We start from the raw sequence: 19,296 nt of genomic DNA on the forward strand, positions 1-19,296 counted from the left end.
AATAGGCGGCAAGCTAGCCTCTTCCACTTTTCAGCAGGATGAGAGTTACAAGCCAGAATTGGTTAGTAGTACTACTACTGAACCTTACAATAATCAAGATAGTGAGAGAAGAAGAGTAATGCTTAACATCCAAATAATAAGCATGAAATTTTTGCTAACATCAAAATCTGCTGGCTGGAAATGCAAAAATAGTAGCCTATGGATTCACTAAAATGCTCATAACACTCTCATTACTCACCCAATTCACCCAAAATCAGTTCTAAACTAAAGCTACACCAGCCACAATGAAAAAAAACCCAAAGGAAGCTATCAAAACACCCATATTTATTTTGCATGCTTCTCAATGCACTCACTAAACCCAACGCCTAACTTGGGAAGTTGGATTTTCATTATAAAATTCCACACTCAACATAATATGCTAAAAACTTACAAGATGCATCGCCAGTGGTAGGAAAGATGGATGAGCCGGTACCCATAATGATGGAATTGCCTGGCCAAGAGGTATGAGCAAAATACACTTTCAGCAGTTCCATGACTAGCAACCAGAAAACACTCCAATCTCACACAAAACACTCCACAATTTGCAACTCACTCACCAACAACACTGGAAATACATGGACACAACTAGGTACTATCTTGCAAGTACAAAACTGAGACTTAGCTAGGAAGCCACACTTCGAAGCTCAGATTTTGAATCGCCAATTTGACAACATAACAATGCAAATTCATATGATAATCAAAATGGGAGCCCAAGGCTCTTATTTATAACTTCTAACTCCCCAAAACCAAATGCAAATGCTTACAAATTCGCCCCAAATCAACTTCTTCATTTGCATTTCCTTTACCACGTGGACCAAAGGATGGCACCCAAACCATAAGTCAAAGAATTACGCCAAAAAGCACAAGACCACAATTTTGACTTAGCAAACATTTGTGGTGAATAAAATAATATCTCCCACATCAAATTGGCGTCCCTTTCTAGACATAAAATTCGCCTAGCACTTAGGAGACAATATGCACAATTTCCATAGTCATTAATCAGTAGTAAAAATAATGAAATTAATTAAATATTAAACCTTAGGATAAAGAAATAATATTTAATTATATCACTTATGACTTCAATAATAATTATTGCCAAAACCAGGATGAAGCTGAGCCAGGAAGACCACTGAACTGCTGCAGGATCGGGACCCTATCCACTGCCAAAAATAGAAATATGCCATACTGCCACTTACTAAAATAGTAAATCATGAACTACTGCTCCGAAAAGCATGATCTTCGCACCCAGTGACAGAGCATGGAGAGCTCAGTAGGACAATATCACCAAAATGGTCAACCCCTGACTTACTAAAAATAGTAAGTTCTCGCCTCATCAATGCTTGACCCTCATTCTTCATTCCACCTAGCCTACCGGTCTCAAGAATAGGCTGATGGACCACTGGAAAGACATCAATGAGGAGGGGACATTACATACTTAACTATTGTTTAGAGTTAGCCTCTACTTGCTTTCAATTTTCATTGAGCTAAGATAGATAGATAGATAGAACTTTTAACGCCCACAAGACTAAAAATAGTCTATGGGACAATCAACCTTGACATAATGATCTTTTGCATTTCTATCCACTTCTTATTCAATAAGATGATAAGCATCCCGACCTTCTCAATTATCTCCGTACTAATAAATTGTGCCAATAAACAACTATCATTAAATTGGAATACTTGTCTTTGATGTCTTTCAAAACATCACATTCTAAAATAAAATGTTTTTTTGATTCCACCATACAATATTGCAAAAACTACACACCCTTTCTCCTTACCTCTAAATTAATATATTGATCTCAAATTATTAATAAATTTAACTCCAAATTAATATATCATAACTCATTTATTAACCATCTACTAAATATTAACTCATCAATAAAAACTTTCATTTCATTCCACTCACCAACAAACACCATTAAATACACACCCTTTCTCTATCATAAATAATCTATTAACTAGCTACCAAATATTATAACTCACCAATTACGACTTTCATTCACCAATTACGACTTTCATTCACCAATTACAACTTTCATTTCATCCTTCACAAACGAATACCATTATTACATTTCTACAAACAAATACTCCATTGCGCTTGTTACCATCGTTCTGGGCGTGTAGATCAATTGGATTTCATTTCTTCTGCATTCAATTCGAATTCTAAACAAAACCTCTCAGAATTTTCAGCACCCCAACAACCCGAGAAGCGCTTGAGATTCGGTCCAATATTTATTCTTATTTTTAAGTTGGTTATGTCGACTCTGAACAGCATCCAATTCAGAGTTCAAGTTTGAATTGGCTGCATACTTTCCCTCGTGAAGTCCTTTTTATTTGAAATAAATAGCTCAGATCGATTCTTTTTGTGTGTTTGAGATCAACTAAACAATAAGCCCTCTGAAACGTCATTGCTATCGGCTTTTTCCTTTTTTTTTGGGTTTAATAGGGTGAATTTTGTTTAATTTTCTGTCAATGATGAAAAACCTAGCTGGGACCACAGAGGATGGCTTGGTGAAGAACCTTTCTGTAAAAGTAGTGCAGCCTGTTGATATGAACAAGAATACATCATGGTTTCATTACCCTGGTGTCTGGACATGCTACATTCTCATTATTTTCACTGGGTGGCTGGTAATTTTATCTCTCTTTGGCTGCAATCCAGGAACCGCATGGACTGTTGTCAATCTCATTCATTTTCTTGTAAGTGGCTTCCAACTATCTTAAATTTTGTTTTTCATTGGTTAGCTGTAGTTCTTTGGGTTTCCAATAAATGTGAAGAATTGGTATAGCTTGAAATTTGATTTTATATGGTAGTTAGTGTTCTCACAATCGCTTGAGAATTGGCTGTTTATTGATTTTAGGATCTCACATGCATAAAATAATATGCATAAGAAAATAGGATGAGTACAAAATTTTAACTAAATAATTCAATGCAAACAAAGCCTCAATTCAATGGAAACAAATCCTTTTGTTGTCATTCACAACGGGTAACTACATTGGAATCTGGCGTGACTCTTTATATACACATTTCTTCAGGTTCTCGAAGAAGGGTCTTTAGGGCATTGATTTATGCTATTGACCTTCAGGTCAAAGGTTTTTAGGCATTTTCCCACAAATAAACACATTGCGGAGGAAGGGCCTTTAGGGCATTTATGCCAAACACTCCTTTGATGAAAGGAGGATCGGGGTCTCATATTGACGTTGGGGTATGTATGCTAGCAGAATTTCTGTTTCATGTTATAAAATTGGCTTCATGTAGTTTTTACTTTTTAATACTGTTAATTACCGTGGAGAAGAAACAGGAAGTTTCACATAGTGATACAGTGATTCAAATTTGTTAAGCGGGGTGCCTGAGAGCTTTACCTCACCTTTTAATAATGTGGTTGGTAGAAGCTCTCATTGACTTTCTCACCGTTTTTTGAGAATGGATGTGTTTTGGTACAAGGATCTTACACACATAAAATAATAGATAGAAAAGAAAAGGTTGGGAATAGGTTGAATAGTTGATAAGATATAACCTAAAATTAGGCAACAAATTCTCTTGTCGTCGTTCACATGGGGGGTGGTTATGACGGAATCTAGTGATTCTCTGCTTCCCTCTTCCCCCCTCCCTCCCTCTCTCTCTATATATATACATACATATTTATGCACTATCCAGATTTTGGAGGAAGGGTGTTCCATGAATTTGTGTGATCGACTTTAAGGTTGAGGATCTTCAGGCACTCCTCTATCGTAAGGACGATATCCAGAGTCTGTAGGAAGGGTTTTTAATGAATTTATACAATCGGCCTTAAGGTTGAGGATCTTCAGACACTCCTCCATCAAAAGGACTATATCCAGAGTCTGGATCAGCCCTTTGATCAACGGTCATTATATATGTGTGTGTGTGTGTGTACTCTCCAGATTTTGGAAAAAGGGTGTTCAGTATATTTATTTGATCAACCTTAAGATTGAGGATCTTTAGACACTCCTCCATCAAAGGAGGACAATACCCAGAGTCTGGAGGAAGTGTGTTTACTGTATTTATGCGATCAGCCTATAGGTCAACAGTCTCTATACACTCCTCCATCAAAATGAGTACTACATATATATATGTTAATTAAACATCTGTAGGTCTTCTTGACCTTGTAGAAGAATTATTTTGATTATAGGTACTCCAGATAAACTGATAATGAGTTTTTACCAGTGGTATATGAGCATTGCCATCAATTTTTTCTGCTTAAAAGGTCTTTTTCCTTTCTTCTCAACTTCTCTTTGCCAGGACTCAGGAGTTATTCATGTTGTGTAGAAACATCTTACTAGGAAATGCACATTTTCCTGTAAACTGCAGCTGAAGGTTGCAGCCCACCATCAAAATGGAAGATATATTTGTACAAATGGGTAAGAAGACCTTTGAGAATCATTCAGACCTCATAACCCACAGCTGAGATGACAAATCAATGCCGTAACAGAAAAGCCATGAAGAAAAAAAATCTTTCCTCATTTTCCAACCATTGAAAACATTTTAGAAGGCAGAGCAAAGGCTCTAAAATCTCATTTCCCTTTTTCTTTTACTGAAACCCTGAGGTATGTTGCTTTCCATGAATCCGTTTGCCATGTTGGCTAGCTATTGTGCCCACTTATTCTTCTTTTGTGGTAAGGATCCCATATACCTAGTTGAGCTTCATGACTATACCCTTGAGCTAGAAATAAATCACCACAACTCACTTGGAGTCTCATCCAAATCAGTGCTAGGATGGCTGGAATGAGTGTCCTCCATGATAGATCCCTCCCACCAGCATTTTCATGCAAGTAAATCCTCTCAAAATGCATCAATATGCTGCTGTCTATGACAATAAACATCAAAACCAACATTATAAAAATAACGCAACAGCTGCAGGTATGGAAAACCCTGCCAAACGTTAGATATGTGATTGGTGCAGATGCAATGAATAGCCAAACATAGACTAAAAACTCTCCATTAGAGGTTTCCAACTGAAATTTATTTTTTCCCACGGCTGGAAACTCTTGCAAAACTACTTGGGTAAATGCTAATGGCATAGGTGGTGGCTGCTAACAATAATGACAGCAATGCTAGGACTGGAAGTTAGGTTCATAGCTACTCTGGGAATGCTTCTGCTGTCATATGAGGATAATGCCTCATCATTGTTCAAGCTCCTCATGCTTTGTTGGTGGCCCCTCACACTAATATCTCAAATCAGACTCATCTCATCATGCTCATGTGGTACTAGCCTTGCAGTCATAACTTCTTCTATTGTTGTACCAAGTTTTGTCTTACTCATGAAGTCCGCTTGTGTGCTAGTGTATTGCACTGGAATCAGCAATTTCAAGTCTAAATATATTAAGATCAGCAATATAAATTTGGTACAGCAATCATTAATTAGTAACATCAACAATTTGGAGGTTGTAAATAACTGAACAATGATTAAAAATCCTCCCACAAATAGCTGCACACTTTTGAGATCCATCAAAATCAGCAGCCGTGCAATGGAAAATATTTGTTCATCAGCTAGTAGTGCATAGTAATGGCTGGACATATTGAGAATAACAATACTAAACATGTAAACCATTTTCACTGTGGCCTTTGGTTCATATATCTTGCAGCCAACACTTATCCCTATCATGTTTAGTTGGTGATTTATCATAAACCTCCTTTCATTTTGCTCTCATAAACCTCCTTTCATTTTGCACACAAGGAATGGAGAACTCAAATGCGTCACTGGCTCCTCTATCCTCTTTGACCCACAAGAGATTACTTGGATCCCATATGGAAAAATCATTTGGAACTTGAAACCAAGAGTCCACATGCCCTATACTACAAGTTGTAGCTCTTACTCTATCACCTTCTTTTGCATGCTTTCCATGGTGACAAAATTTTTGCAATGATATAGGAAGCAATAAATATGAAATATTTGCATACCTTGGGCTATGAGCAAAAGGGTCAACCTCTTTTGGCAAAAGAGAGGTTGTTGGGATATCTTCAACACCATCATTTTTATAACTCAAAACTCCTAACTTGGGAAAAATCAGTATAATATCCTCAAATGCATGTTACTCAATCAATGGTTCACCATTCAGAAGTTCGAAAGATGGTGCATGATTTGGCACATCTTCATTCAACTTTAATTTTTCACACGCAACAAGAGGAACCCTTTCTACCTTTACTTCATCAATATTTTGTTGTTGCATGTAATTATGAGAAAACAATAAAGCATTTTTCAGAGAATCTTTATCTTCTACTTGCTTGTTGAATCCCTCTTTTTCTTGATCCATGATGTCTTGTGTATCCAAATTTGATTGTTCATTCCTTAGCTCACGCTCCTTGATTTCTCCAGCCTCCTTTAATTGTTCTCTTCTCTTTTGATCCCTCTCCTTTATTTAATTATTTCTATGAATTTTTCAAATGGAACAACAAATTTAAAAACTCTAGATTTCTTATTGTACTCTACATAGAATTTTGTAGCTGGAGATCTTTTAGTTGAAGCAGTAGGAACAATTTCTTTTTCTTCCACACTCTTCTTATTTTGCTTTGGCCACATTTTCTCCACAATGAGATCCAATTTATCAACAGTTTCCATGAAATTTTCTCCTGGATCTTCCTTATGCTTCCCTCTTTCTTCTTAAGCCATAGATTCGTCTTTTGGTTTTTCCGCCACTTTGAAATATCAAATAGTCAAACCCTAAAGGTTGGCAAGGTCATGCTTTGATACCACTGTAATGTCCCAAATCAAATAATTTTTAAAAGTAGCCAATGCATAAATTTAATCCATAAACTGCTCAGAAATTTTAAGTAACTAGACAGCTAGATTATATCATAAACATCCCAAATCTTATCAAAAGCTTTCCAAACAGTTAATTATCCATCTTCAATATATTATTAAACTCTTAGGATTTATTTTACAAACAATATCTTCACTACAGATTACAGGAACTAAATCAGAACATTGCACAGTTTGTGCAGAAACAGCAAGCCAAAATTGAACAAGAAAATACCACAATCATATTTTATTCAAAGTTGCATGGACACGGATACGGATACAAATACGGACACGGTATTGGATATGGATACAGCCATTTTTTAAGACCCCTAATATGGATACGGCTGGATACGTCATTCATAAAAAAACACATACACACATATAGTAAACACAATTTTCGAAGTTATTAGAGGATATTTTCATTACTCCAAAAGCAAATATAGACACATAATTGCTACATAAACAATGATAAGTTGATTTAACATTGAAAAAATAGTAGAGTTGCATTGGAAGATAACCCAAAAAATGGGTCTCTGAAGTAGAAAAACATTTCATTTGTCTTTCTCATTTGGAGTAGGTTTTGTTTATACCAATTTTTTTTTTTTAAATGCATGAATGAAGTTTTTTAAAATTAAATTTAGGAAGATGTACATCAAATTTTTTAAAAATAAAATCATATAGTATCTAGCATGGTTAGAAATCAAGGTTTTTTGGGCACGTGTGTACAGTATTCGACGTGTATCTGAGCTGTATCGGATACGTATCCGTTTTGGATACATGAACGGATATGGGGGTACGTGTGCCCAGGGAGGGACAAAGGAGTTTCCGGCTACTCTGATTTTATTTGATTTTCTAACATAACCACATGAAATTAGGTGTGAAACAAGGATTTACATAGCAGTAGTCTTCTGAGATAATGAATTCCCACATCATGAAGGAAAGAAAACCACCAAAACAACATTGAACAGTGCTCTAGCAAACAATACTTCTGGAACAGTACTCCAAGAACAACACTTTTGGACAGGAATTCTAGAACAGCATGACTGTAAACAATAAGTACAACCAAAACAATCCAACATCCTCTGCAAACACACACCACAACCCACAACAAAACCAATAGTAAACTGAAGCTCACACCTGCAAACCCAAAACACACCAAGTAGATGATACTGTTGACTGTTGAAGCTCTGTTGCACCCCCTGGATGAGAATGCCCTCTAGAATCAAAGGGGTTTTGTCTACGAGCTGAAATCTTATCTGGGTTTTCGTCCAAAAAAGATATTGTAGAACAGAAGTATTCATACAATATGAAAGAAGGGATAAATTGGCAAAAAGATTTCAATTGAAATCTCCAACTAACTATATATAGCAAATCAGCACCAATTTGGGCACCCAAGAAAGCCCACGGCACATTTGGAGGGAAAACCAATTTTGAGTTTGGATGTAACTCCCACCAATGTCAATAATTAATTTATTTAATATTTAATTTGCTGGATAATGTTGATCCGGGTTTATATTGATCCCAAATTTACTATTTTAAGAAAGGGGACATGACAATGCCCCCTTTTAAAGTGTAAGTCATTGGGAAACCTTAGCCTATTGTTTTATTTCCTTTCGGCTATTAGTGTGATGTAAAAGGAATAATTTAATAATATAACTTAAGTTGTCTTAAAAGTAACATATTTTTATACTCATAAAAAGACAATTTATGTTTTATTATTAATAAGAATCTTTTTAGAAAGAGGGACAATAAAGTGTCACTAATGTTGGGGTCCAAAAGTGATTTTTGATTGAAAAACCTTTTTTTTGGAGGGAAAAGAGAAAAATAATATAATATTCAATTATATTTTCTCAAGAGTCTATATAAGGAGTTGGGCATAGAAGAAGACATCCATTTTATGAAATTAAAACCCTTTCTCCTGAGATTAAATGTATGTTCATCTTTGTGCCTAAGGATGAAAACCCTTTTGGCAAATGGATTTGAGGACAGAAATTCTCCTGTTCATATGAGTAATTCCATTCACGAATTATAAATGTGCTATAAGGTTGCAAAAATATTTTCAATCTTGGTTGGTTTGGTGTGTGGTGTGACGATTTTCAGTTTTGTTGTGGATTTTGGATATTGAATGAAGTTTTTTAGATTTGAAGAAAATCTTGATTGTATTTGCTTTAGCTGAACATGATCTCTGCTTCTATCGGTTTGTATCTGTTAGCTGTATTGCTCTATGAGGGCTGTACATTTCTAGATTTGAATATTGGTTTGTATGATGAATGAAGACCAAAAAGGCTTGGTTGCTGGTTTAACTCATTTTTTCAGCACCTAAGAAACCTGATCCTAAGTATAAAGGGGATTGTTTGCTGTAATTGCTTGGTTGCAACTCATGCCTGAAGCTGTACCACTTTCAGATTCGGCCATACCAATTTATGAGTTGAATTGCAGTTCTTTTTGATAACATTCTGGTCTATTATCACAGGCTGTACCATGTTTGGGACTGGATATTATGCTTTGACCTGTAGTGTGGTCTGTTGAACCTCCATTTCTGGGTGTTGCATGTGTAATATCATTGCCGGAGTGTAAAACAGTTGTTGCATTGTTATTTTTGCGATTTGCTTGGCTGCACTATCTAATTCGAGCCACTAGTCAGTCTATATAACTGGTTGTACCAACAAACTGTGAGATTATTTTAGCATTGCTGTTTGTGTGACTATTGTAATCAGCTGAGCGTTTAAGGAATATTACTAATTTTCCAGTTATAACATTCTCATATTTAACTAGTACTCCTTGTTGCAGTTGCCCAGTGTTAACCCACCATTTATAATCAATGTGAGAGTCTAAGTGGGTTTTCCACTTGTCAAAAAATTGCCTAAGTGTATCTTTTGTTATCCCTTTTGTACTTATCAATGTGTTGGGTGTGGCAAAAATCTCAAACAATCTAAGTGTGTGGGGTTGTATTGTTCAAATTCTTAAGTTTGTGTAAAGCTGTTATACTTTTGAACTTTTAGAGTTTCCTTTCCTTCGATTCCAATTTCATGATCCCCACAATTTTCACAATCTTGACCCCTTACATTATTTCTTTGTTTTTTCGAAGTTTTGTGCTTACCCTCACCTTGGCATTTGGTATGCCTTCTCAATTCCTAAAACCTCTAAGCTTTGGTCTTTGCACTTAAGTTACTTTACGTGTCGGAGTTTTAGACATTTGCTTTCTAGAACACTATTCCCATGTTTTGCTTGAACACTGATCCTTGATTCTTTTCACTATCGACACCTGATTCCTAATCTATTTTTCGAAGTTACCTATCATAGTTGGAGTTTCAGCCATCTCTTTCCTCAAGTACTGATTCCTTAGATCTTTGATCCTTGAACCCCAAAAGTCTAAATCTCATTAAATCTCTCACCATTGATGCCAAAATTTGATGTTGCAAAATCCATTTGAGTCCTTGTCTTATCCCCCACATTTGTTTCGCAAGAAAATGGCTAAGGAAAAAGAAATTTTGTCAAGACTAATTTTTTACTTTAGTTTCAAACTTTGTTTTACTTGAGTTCTTATTATAATCATTCTCGACACCCAACTCCTCCTTTTAATTAGTATCCAGACTCCCAACTGTTGACTCAATAGTTTCACCAAGTTACGTTGTTGGAATTAGACTTTCAGCCTTACCACTACCTGAGTACCTATTCCTTGTCACTCCCAAAGTCCGAACTTTGTTGTTTTCCTCATATACCTTTTTGGAGTTGGACTTTCACTCATCTCCTTACCTGAGCACTTCCCTCTTGGCATCTTCGATGCTTGATATTTTCTTGCATGTATCCTACTGGAGTTGGAGGTGCGGGCATCCCTTTATGTAATGTCCCCTTTTGGGATTGGCCTAAATCTTGCCTTTGTACATATCAAAGTCTGCTAATTTTCACCCTTATTAATTGTGATATTAGATATTGATCCATTGATTTTCTTGTCTTTTTTGATCTTAGGATGATTCCTCCAATTCCCCCTTCTCAATTGAATTAATCTCTTCTTTATATCTTCATTTGTGGGAAGTCACACCTCTTCATAAGAAATGAGTCATCACTCTTCATTGCTGCCCTTTGAGAATTATAAATTATTCTCCAAATTGATCTACCTTGGATGTCCTCCTCAAATGAGACTTTCTCCTTTTTATATCCTCCAATGTGAGGGAGAGTCACACCCCTTCACCATGTCTGCCCCTTTGCAAGGGTCACAACCTTTCATAATTACCACTCTTTGAAAGAGACACAACCCTTCATCATTTCTACTTATTGAAGGAACCAATTTCTTATTTTTTTCTCATTCCTCTTACGCATCTTCCATTATTTCTTTCTTCCTCCATCCTTCACCCCCTTTCAAATGAAGTTCTCTTCTCCCTTTTATATCTCATGTTTGAGGGAGTCACAACTTTTCATCTCATGCCTTTTGACCATTCATTAAACTTAACTAAATTTTAGTTATGGTTATGCTTAATTTGATTCTTTTATATTTATAATTGAAATTTTATTTTTTTATCCTTTTACATTTTAATTTTATATTATTGTTTATTATTAAAGCCTATTTCAAAAAGGGGACATTACACTTTAGCATGGTAATAATTATGCGATATTCTCGAACCTTGACCCTTGACAATGGTATGAGTTATAGAGTACCCCAATTGCTTACATTTCCCTTGTTTTATTCTGCACTTGTTGATGTCATCATTGAGCTAAATTTTGGTTAAGTGTTGAAGGCTTGATATTTTGGGGAGTCAATAGTTCCATAATTCCCTGAAAGTTTGACATGTAAAAGAAAAGACCAAGAAGAATGGGTGTCGACAAGTGCAAGGGTTCATGAACTTTTCAAAATTCTAACAAAAGAAAGAGGCAAGGTTCAAAATGTCACAAAGATTGCGATTTTGTGAATTTTGCAATGTGGTTCGCTAGGTTGCAAAAGTGTGACAATGAGAACAAGAAAAGAAAGAATTAAGGAAGAAAATTGACGAGGTCCTTAATATCGCAAGGTTCATGAGTTTGCAATCTTTTTGAAAATCTTATGGGTTTCTTGAGTCCCTTCTCCCCTTCAATTCTCCCTCTCAAGCCCCCACGCTTTATTCCACCCCATCAGGTATTGGGCTTACAAAGGAACCTTGGATTTTGGTTCCAAGTTCCCTGCCAAGTTTTTCTTACACCCAATTACCCACTCCCTTTCTTTTCTTGGATCTTGATCCATATTCTGTCCCATTTACTTTGATGCAAGTTCTAGTGTTCCTCTTGGACTTGGCCTCTGCTAGGCACCAAAATGTCCCAATTTTACACCTTGCACGGCCCTCTACAAACCATTGGGATACGTTTTCACCAACATCCATGGATCACCGATGTCACCCCATCGATATTGCATTTGATCTGTAGACATTAGCTTGGATTTTCGTCACATTGAAGCAACTATTCAATTTGAAGGCACATATTTTTTTGCACTATCAGCAATGGAGAAGGAGGACGACCTTTGCCTTCATTTATGCAGTGGTTGAATTTCAAAGTTTTGATGGCTCTTAGGTAATCTCCTAGTTATTCTAATGGATGTCCAAGGATTTTTCTTGGCTTACATGATAATATCTGGTGGCTATTGGCACGAAAGGTCAAAAAATGATTTGTTGTAATAAAAAATTGCAACGTCCAAAACATATTCACAATTTCTCGGCAAGGGTTTCACATGTCTTGTTAGAGTAAATATTATTCACTCGTGCTTAAGTCCAACTTAGGCATTTATCATTTAGTTATTATTGCCAGTATTTAATATTTCCTAAATGAAATGATATACTGCTGAGATATATTTAATATTTACAAATGTACAATAGCCTTGCTTATATAGGCAAAGGTGAGAGATAGGAGATCACATGATATGGACATGTGTCTCAATCAGATGTAAGGGTAGGTACATCTACCATGATGCAAATACCAACGCACTTAGGAAATATTAAATAATGGCAACTAATAACTAAATGATAAATGCCTAAGTTGAACTTAATTATGAGTAAATAATATATACTTTAACACCCCCCCTTAAGTGCAACTTAGGGAGAAGAATTATTATGCAAAATACAATATGATATGATGATTATTCCTGCCAAATAGGCCATGCTAGGTACCCATGTACAACTAATCATGCAACTAATCTCTTACAAATGGAGAAAAGGAGAAAATCTTGTGGGACAAAACTCCTCTCCAAAAAAGAGATTACGCAAATCATGTACAAGTGAGGAATGAAGTGATGTATGGAGGTTTCAACACCAATACTCCCCAAGAACTACATCCATCACAAGAACACAATACAAACACTCCTCCAATGAAGGGAAAGATAGAGACAACATTGGCCCCCCATAATGAAGTATCCTCAAAACCAATGAAGCATGGTGGAAGCCAAAAGAAATGTTCATGACGACAAACAATATGTCTCCCCTTGGGAAGAAGTAAATCCAATGGTGCATGTAGAAGAAACTCCATATCCATGATGAAATGGGAAGGAAGAAGTCTCAGACTCTCATCAATGAAAGCTCTAAAGAAGAGTCAAGAGCCTCCAAAAAGGTCTCATCAAGACTAGGAAGATCCCTAATCAAGGAAGAAACAATGGATGAAGGAGGCTCAAGAACATCCTCCAAAGTGGAATCTGCAAAGAGAAGTGATACCTCCTTAAGCATGTCCTCCAAATCTGAAGTAGAAGAATGAGTAGCCAAGTTGGAAAGTCCTGAAATAAAACCATCTTGCAACCCCAAATCTGAAAAAGCAAATGGCTCCTGCTGTGTCAAAGTCCTGGTATCCATGTTAACTCTAACCTTTGATGTAGTAAGTGATGGAGGAATCAAGAGGAAGATTCACAAACCCATTAAGAGGAATTGAATTACTCCCCTCACTAGATGGAGTCAAAGGAACATATGGATCATCATCATTATCATCAATGAAGTGGTCAAAGGTAAACACCTTGGACTGATGATCAACCCTACCAATTGCAAAAACCTCTCCTATAGGACGACAAATGAGCACTGAATCTGTAGTGATTCAACTGTGTTGATATACCAATAGTAGATAATGAGTAATGTCAAGAATCCAATGAACATTAACTACTAAACCTGTACCTATAACACTATCACCAATGCCAGCAACATGAACAAACTGATAATTTGCAGTCAGAAGTCTATCTTGAAGTGGTGCTCTTAGAGAACCTGAAATCATGGAATCATGCGAACTGAAGCTTTTGAATTAATAATCCATCCAACATCTCTAGGTACATGAGTGATAATCAAGGGAAGTATCCTCATGTTTGGAAGAAGAAGAAGGTAAACTAGAAGAAGGTGAAATATGATACTCCTTGAGCAATTGTTTCAACTCATGGATTTCCTTCTTGTAACAATTTTGTTCATCATGTCCCTTTTTTTTAACAAAAGCTACATGTGGGTCTATCCTTCTTATAGCACTTTTCATCACTATGCCTAGGTTTCTTACAAAGGTGCATTTTTGCCTCTCCTCCTTAGAATTAGCCTTTGTAGAAGAGGTGGGGGGAGACACACTAGATGCTATCTTGGGCTTGTTCTTATTCTTATCCTTGCCTTTAAAAGATTGAGCCATCAAACCACGACTTTTAGGAAGAGCATCCATTTGAATCAACTTGGCCTATTCCCTAGTCGATTGATTACAAAACACCTCAAATGAAGGCATCTTATGGTCTTCTCCCATAGCATTCATAGTAGAATAGAAGGTAGAGGCAAACACTTGGAAAGGACCTTGAAGCTTAGACAGAGCAAGAAAATACACTCCTTATCTTCTTTGGCATGACCACATCCTTTTAACTGTGACAAAATCAACTTGAACTATGCAAGGAAATCTTGAATAGTGGGAAATGCATCTGGAGTGAGAGAAGTGAGATCAGCTTCAAGTTGCGAAATCCTGAACTGATGGACCTTACCATACAACTTTCCAAGCTTATTCCACACCTCTTTAGGTGTTGTACACCCAGCAACATGAAACACCATGAAGACCTATGAGTCCTTTTGCCTCATCCATTTTGTTTCTATGAACAAACTGCTCAAAAGCCTTAGTGAATTTGGGTTGGTCAGCATCCAACATTTGCCAAATAGCTTAAGATTGCAACAATTGTGACATCTTGAGCTTCCATGTGTGATAATTGTGTGGAATGAGAAATTCAATTCTAGGGTATGACATGATATACAAAGGACCAATATAGAGGTAGGGGTCCCCCCTTTTCTACAGTATAGTAGGGGCCAAAACTAATTCCCAAACACCAAATTTGGGAAGAGAAACAACAATGACAACTTGCAACTTCAAGGTAGTAAAACTGGCATAAAAGGGAAAATTTTCAAAATGTACCTCCTTTACAACAAAGTTCATTAAAGCAACTTTCTGACGATATCTTGTTTGTTGAAATCTGCCTCCATTCGCAAAAGTTGTGCAAGTTTGAAAAACACGCCTATAAAAGGCACTTTGGAGACCAAATCATGCCCGTGGTTGCACCATATGACCACAGATGATATCGGGGACTAAAAGTTAGGGGCTGTGTGGCTGATTATCGATGAGTTGGCGGGTGAGCCACGCCAACTAAGCACCAATCTTCAAGCGCACAATGTCACCAAAGCATTTAGTCACAAGTCTAGTCAACTTAGATGTGTGTCCAGGCAGGCTTCCCACTAGCCTTGCAAGCCTCTCCAAGCGCTCACTTATAAACAGTGACCACACACATATAAAAGCTGCTAATAGAAACCTTGCACCATCGACATGGGACTAAAGTCCCAAGAACAATGCCTCCGTCTTCTGATGCTGGGCCCACCTTCAAGCAAATTCCTCACAGGAGCAGCAATCCTAAATCAATATATTGGAGCAAACTTTATTATGGATAAAGTCTGATCATTGTTGCACCAGCCAATGAGTACAGAGTTTACAAATAATGAAGAGACTTGTGTGAGCCTGCAGAGGAAAGAAGAACCACAAACTTGACAAATTGAATCTCTGCAACTCCACTCTCCACGGTTCTGCAAAAAACACAAGCCTTAACTCACCAAGATGGATCACCCCATCGTACGGGTTTGTCAAAATGGAAGAAGCTGCTGCCAATTAAATGTTTGAAGCCAAGAGTGCAATCAGATCTGCTGCAGACAATATGATGCCTGACCATACAAGCAATTACAGCCTGGCAAAGACAATAGCAATCGGCCAAAGCAAAACAACCAATAATAGACTGAGGGCTCTTTCCCTAACTTGATGCAGCAAGGGCCAACTTAATGTAGCTAGGTCGTATCCCTTGATTGGGCCGACCTAGCTTGGTAAATTTTAATGTGGCCTTCGGCCTTAAAATTTATTGTGTATGGGCCTATTTGGGATATTGTGTAACTTGTGAATTCAATAGGTCAGGACCTATTAATATGTAACTTGTAAAGTGTTATTGGTCAGGTCCTAACCGATGTAACTTGTGATATTGGTCTGACCCTATAATGGCGAATGTAACTTGTGGTTATAAATGGGTCTGACCCTATAATGTAACTTGTGGTTATAAATGGGTCTGACCCTATAATGTAACTTGTGAATTTGTAATTTGGCGCCAAAGCCGACCTAGGCATAAGGGTTAAGGGCATGTATATAAAGGAAGTGACTTGAGGTCACAAGTCATATAACATAAGCGGATATCATCTGCCTTAATGCGATCTGTTCTGCTCCAAAAGATCAGCGAACTACATTTTGAAGTCAATGAAATCGTCTTCTAGCTGGGCGAACATCTTCCTAGGTCTGCTGAGCCTGCCCCAAGGCTGCCAAACCTGCTCCAACGCTGCTGAACTTACTTCAGACTGTGCTACATCTGTTCTAGGGCAAGCGAACTCCCTCACATGATCTGCAATCAACAATCTGGGCGATTGTTCAAATCTGATCTGAACTGTGATTCAGATAAGTTCTTTGTATGCCCTAGAAGGGCAATATTGTAATCTGCTGCTATACCTAATCTAATCAGATCTGAGATCCTTGGTTGCTGGGTTTTTCCTCCAAGAGGGAGGGTTTCTCAAGGTACATGTGTGTTATGTGTATGATTTACTTTGCATTCCGATTTTCTGTTCTATACTTCTAATCTGATCACTAAAAACTAACATGGTATTAGAGCCAGGTTCATATTAGCATAATCAGATTAATAGATTCGTGAAGTATATCAGAAGTTTTTGGAGGTGTTTGAGAGGCTTAATGACTGGTGGTTTAGCTCTCCTGTAGCTGGTCGTACCCTCATGCTAGCCATACCTTTATGCTGATTATGTCATTACTTCCTACAAGTTTGGAAACAGATCAGAAAGGAGGAAGATTGAAGGGGCCCTACTATTTTGGCAGGCCATAATAGTCAGTAGGTAAGTACGGGTGAACATGGTGAGAATCGCTGCCTTTAATCATAAATGTTTATATGGCTCCTTGAGTTTACATGTAGTTTCCAGTCACTTGCAAGGTGAACATCTGATGTTTCATTGAATTTAATTAAGTTTGTTATTGGCTGACCTAGCTGTTTGGCTAGATTGAGTTAACAGATCTGCTCTTTCATAAAATAACCCTTAACAAGTTGATATGTCCTTATTCAATAATTTTCTGAGTGTTTTTTGGTAAGCTATAATTTGGTACAGTATTTCCCAACATTGGCATGATACTTGGTTTGTGCAAGTTGACAATGCTGCAAATTAGTATCAAGGTTACTTTTTCAGTCTGCTGTGTTAACAACTTTGAGTGATCCTCGCGTGCAACTCCTACATGTCGTCACTGAGTTGAAGATAGATGATAAGTGATGGTGAGGCCCGAAGGCCATGCAATCATCATCAGATGCTTCATTATGACCTAAGTGGATGGTAATTTCATTGCTAAGAAAAATTAGGAAAGAATGTTGAGGACTAACTTATAAGAGAAGTATTTTTTGAATTTTTGATGTTGTTATCAATTCATTGGATAGTGAATCATGTATGATAGCCTTGAACTATTAATAACCTCTTGTAAATGCTTTCAGGACGGACTGAGGAGCATAAAGATGATGATTGTATTCAAGAGAGGAAGGTTTTGAGACATCTTGTGAGGAAGCATCAGAGGCTGAAAACTAAGAGACATAGCTTAGTTGGTGATACTACTATCAGGTTCAGCTTCAGAGGGAGCTTGTTTGTTGTTTCAGTTTCAGAGGAAGCTATATCCTTGGTTAAGGCAATCATCCAGGAGAAGGTTGAGGTGAAAGCCCTCGTTCCACCCTCTGCAAGTAGGCATGCTGGTATTGCATTCTGCTCTAGGAGAAGTTTGAGGTTAGAGCCCTCGTTCCACCCTCTGCAGAGTGCAACCGGGGATCACCCTCTGCGGAGTGCAAGGTGGTAGTTTCTTTGAGGTGTAAGACCTCTTCCACTCTCTGCGGGCAATGCAAGGTGGATCCATCCTCTGCGGTTGTGCATGATGGGTATCATGGAAAGAGTCCATGATGTACGTAGGATTCATCCTCTGCAGGTATGCATGATGAATATCATGGAAGGAGTCCATGATGTATATTGAATTCATCCTCTATGAGAATGCATGGTGGATATCATGGAAAGAGTCCATGAAGCATGGTCGCGATGTAACTTGATTAATCAAGGGATCCTCCCTAGCTAAGAGGGAGTGTTGAAAATGTAGCTAGGTCGTATCCCTTGATTGGGCCGACCTAGCTTGGTAAATTTTAATGTGGCCTTTGGCCTTAAAATTTATTGTGTATGGGCCTATTTGGGATATTGTGTAACTTGTAAATTCAATAGGTCAGGACCTATTAATATGTAACTTATAAAGTGTTATTGGTCAGGTCCTAACCGATGTAACTTGTGATATTGGTTTGACCCTATAATGGCGAATGTAACTTGTGGTTATAAATGGGTTTGACCCTATAATGTAACTTGTGAATTTGTAATTTGGCGCCAAAGCCGACCTAGGCATAAGGGTTAAGGGCATGTATATAAAGGAAGTGACTTGAGGTCACAAGTCATATAACATAAGCAGATATCATCTGCCTTAATGCGATTTGTTCTGCTCCAAAAGATCACCGAACTACATTCTGAAGTCAGTGAAATTGTCTTCTAGCTGGGCGAACATCTTCCTAGGTCTGCCGAACCTACTCCTAGGTCTGCCGAGCCTGCCGAACCTGCTCCAATGTTGCTTGTGAGATTTTGCCAAGATCAAGAGGAAATGGAAAGCACAAATAAGAGAGAACAAAATAGATGATAGAAATAAACTGTATTCTATCAAGATGAAAATACTGATCAACTGTATCATCAATCATTCAATTACATACAATGAATATGAGCCTCTTTATATAGGCAAGGCTATATGGATATCTGAGAACACAAACATGACATGTGGCTCAATAAGAAACAAGGGTAGGTAGGAAATAGGTGTGGGTAGGTAGGAGAAACAATATAATATTCCACATGAGGTGGATCACCCACTGAATGTGGAATGTAACAACAAGATAAGTCCACAAAAG

General features: G+C 37.4%; 1 protein-coding gene across 1 annotated transcript in view; it reads left to right on the forward strand.

Annotated features, from left to right (window-relative positions):
• Window positions 1–2,037: 2,037 nt before the first annotated feature.
• Window positions 2,038–19,296, forward strand: part of LOC131036203 (uncharacterized) — a 66,123-nt gene continuing 48,864 nt past the window's right edge. The window contains exon 1 of the mRNA XM_057968047.2: window positions 2,038–2,736. Within this exon, the coding sequence (XP_057824030.2) occupies window positions 2,512–2,736 (225 nt within the window). The 5' untranslated portion in view covers window positions 2,038–2,511. The remainder of the gene's footprint in view (window positions 2,737–19,296) is intronic.

Source organism: Cryptomeria japonica, chromosome 10 (assembly GCF_030272615.1).
Source record: "Cryptomeria japonica chromosome 10, Sugi_1.0, whole genome shotgun sequence".
NCBI lineage: Eukaryota > Viridiplantae > Streptophyta > Pinopsida > Cupressales > Cupressaceae > Cryptomeria > Cryptomeria japonica.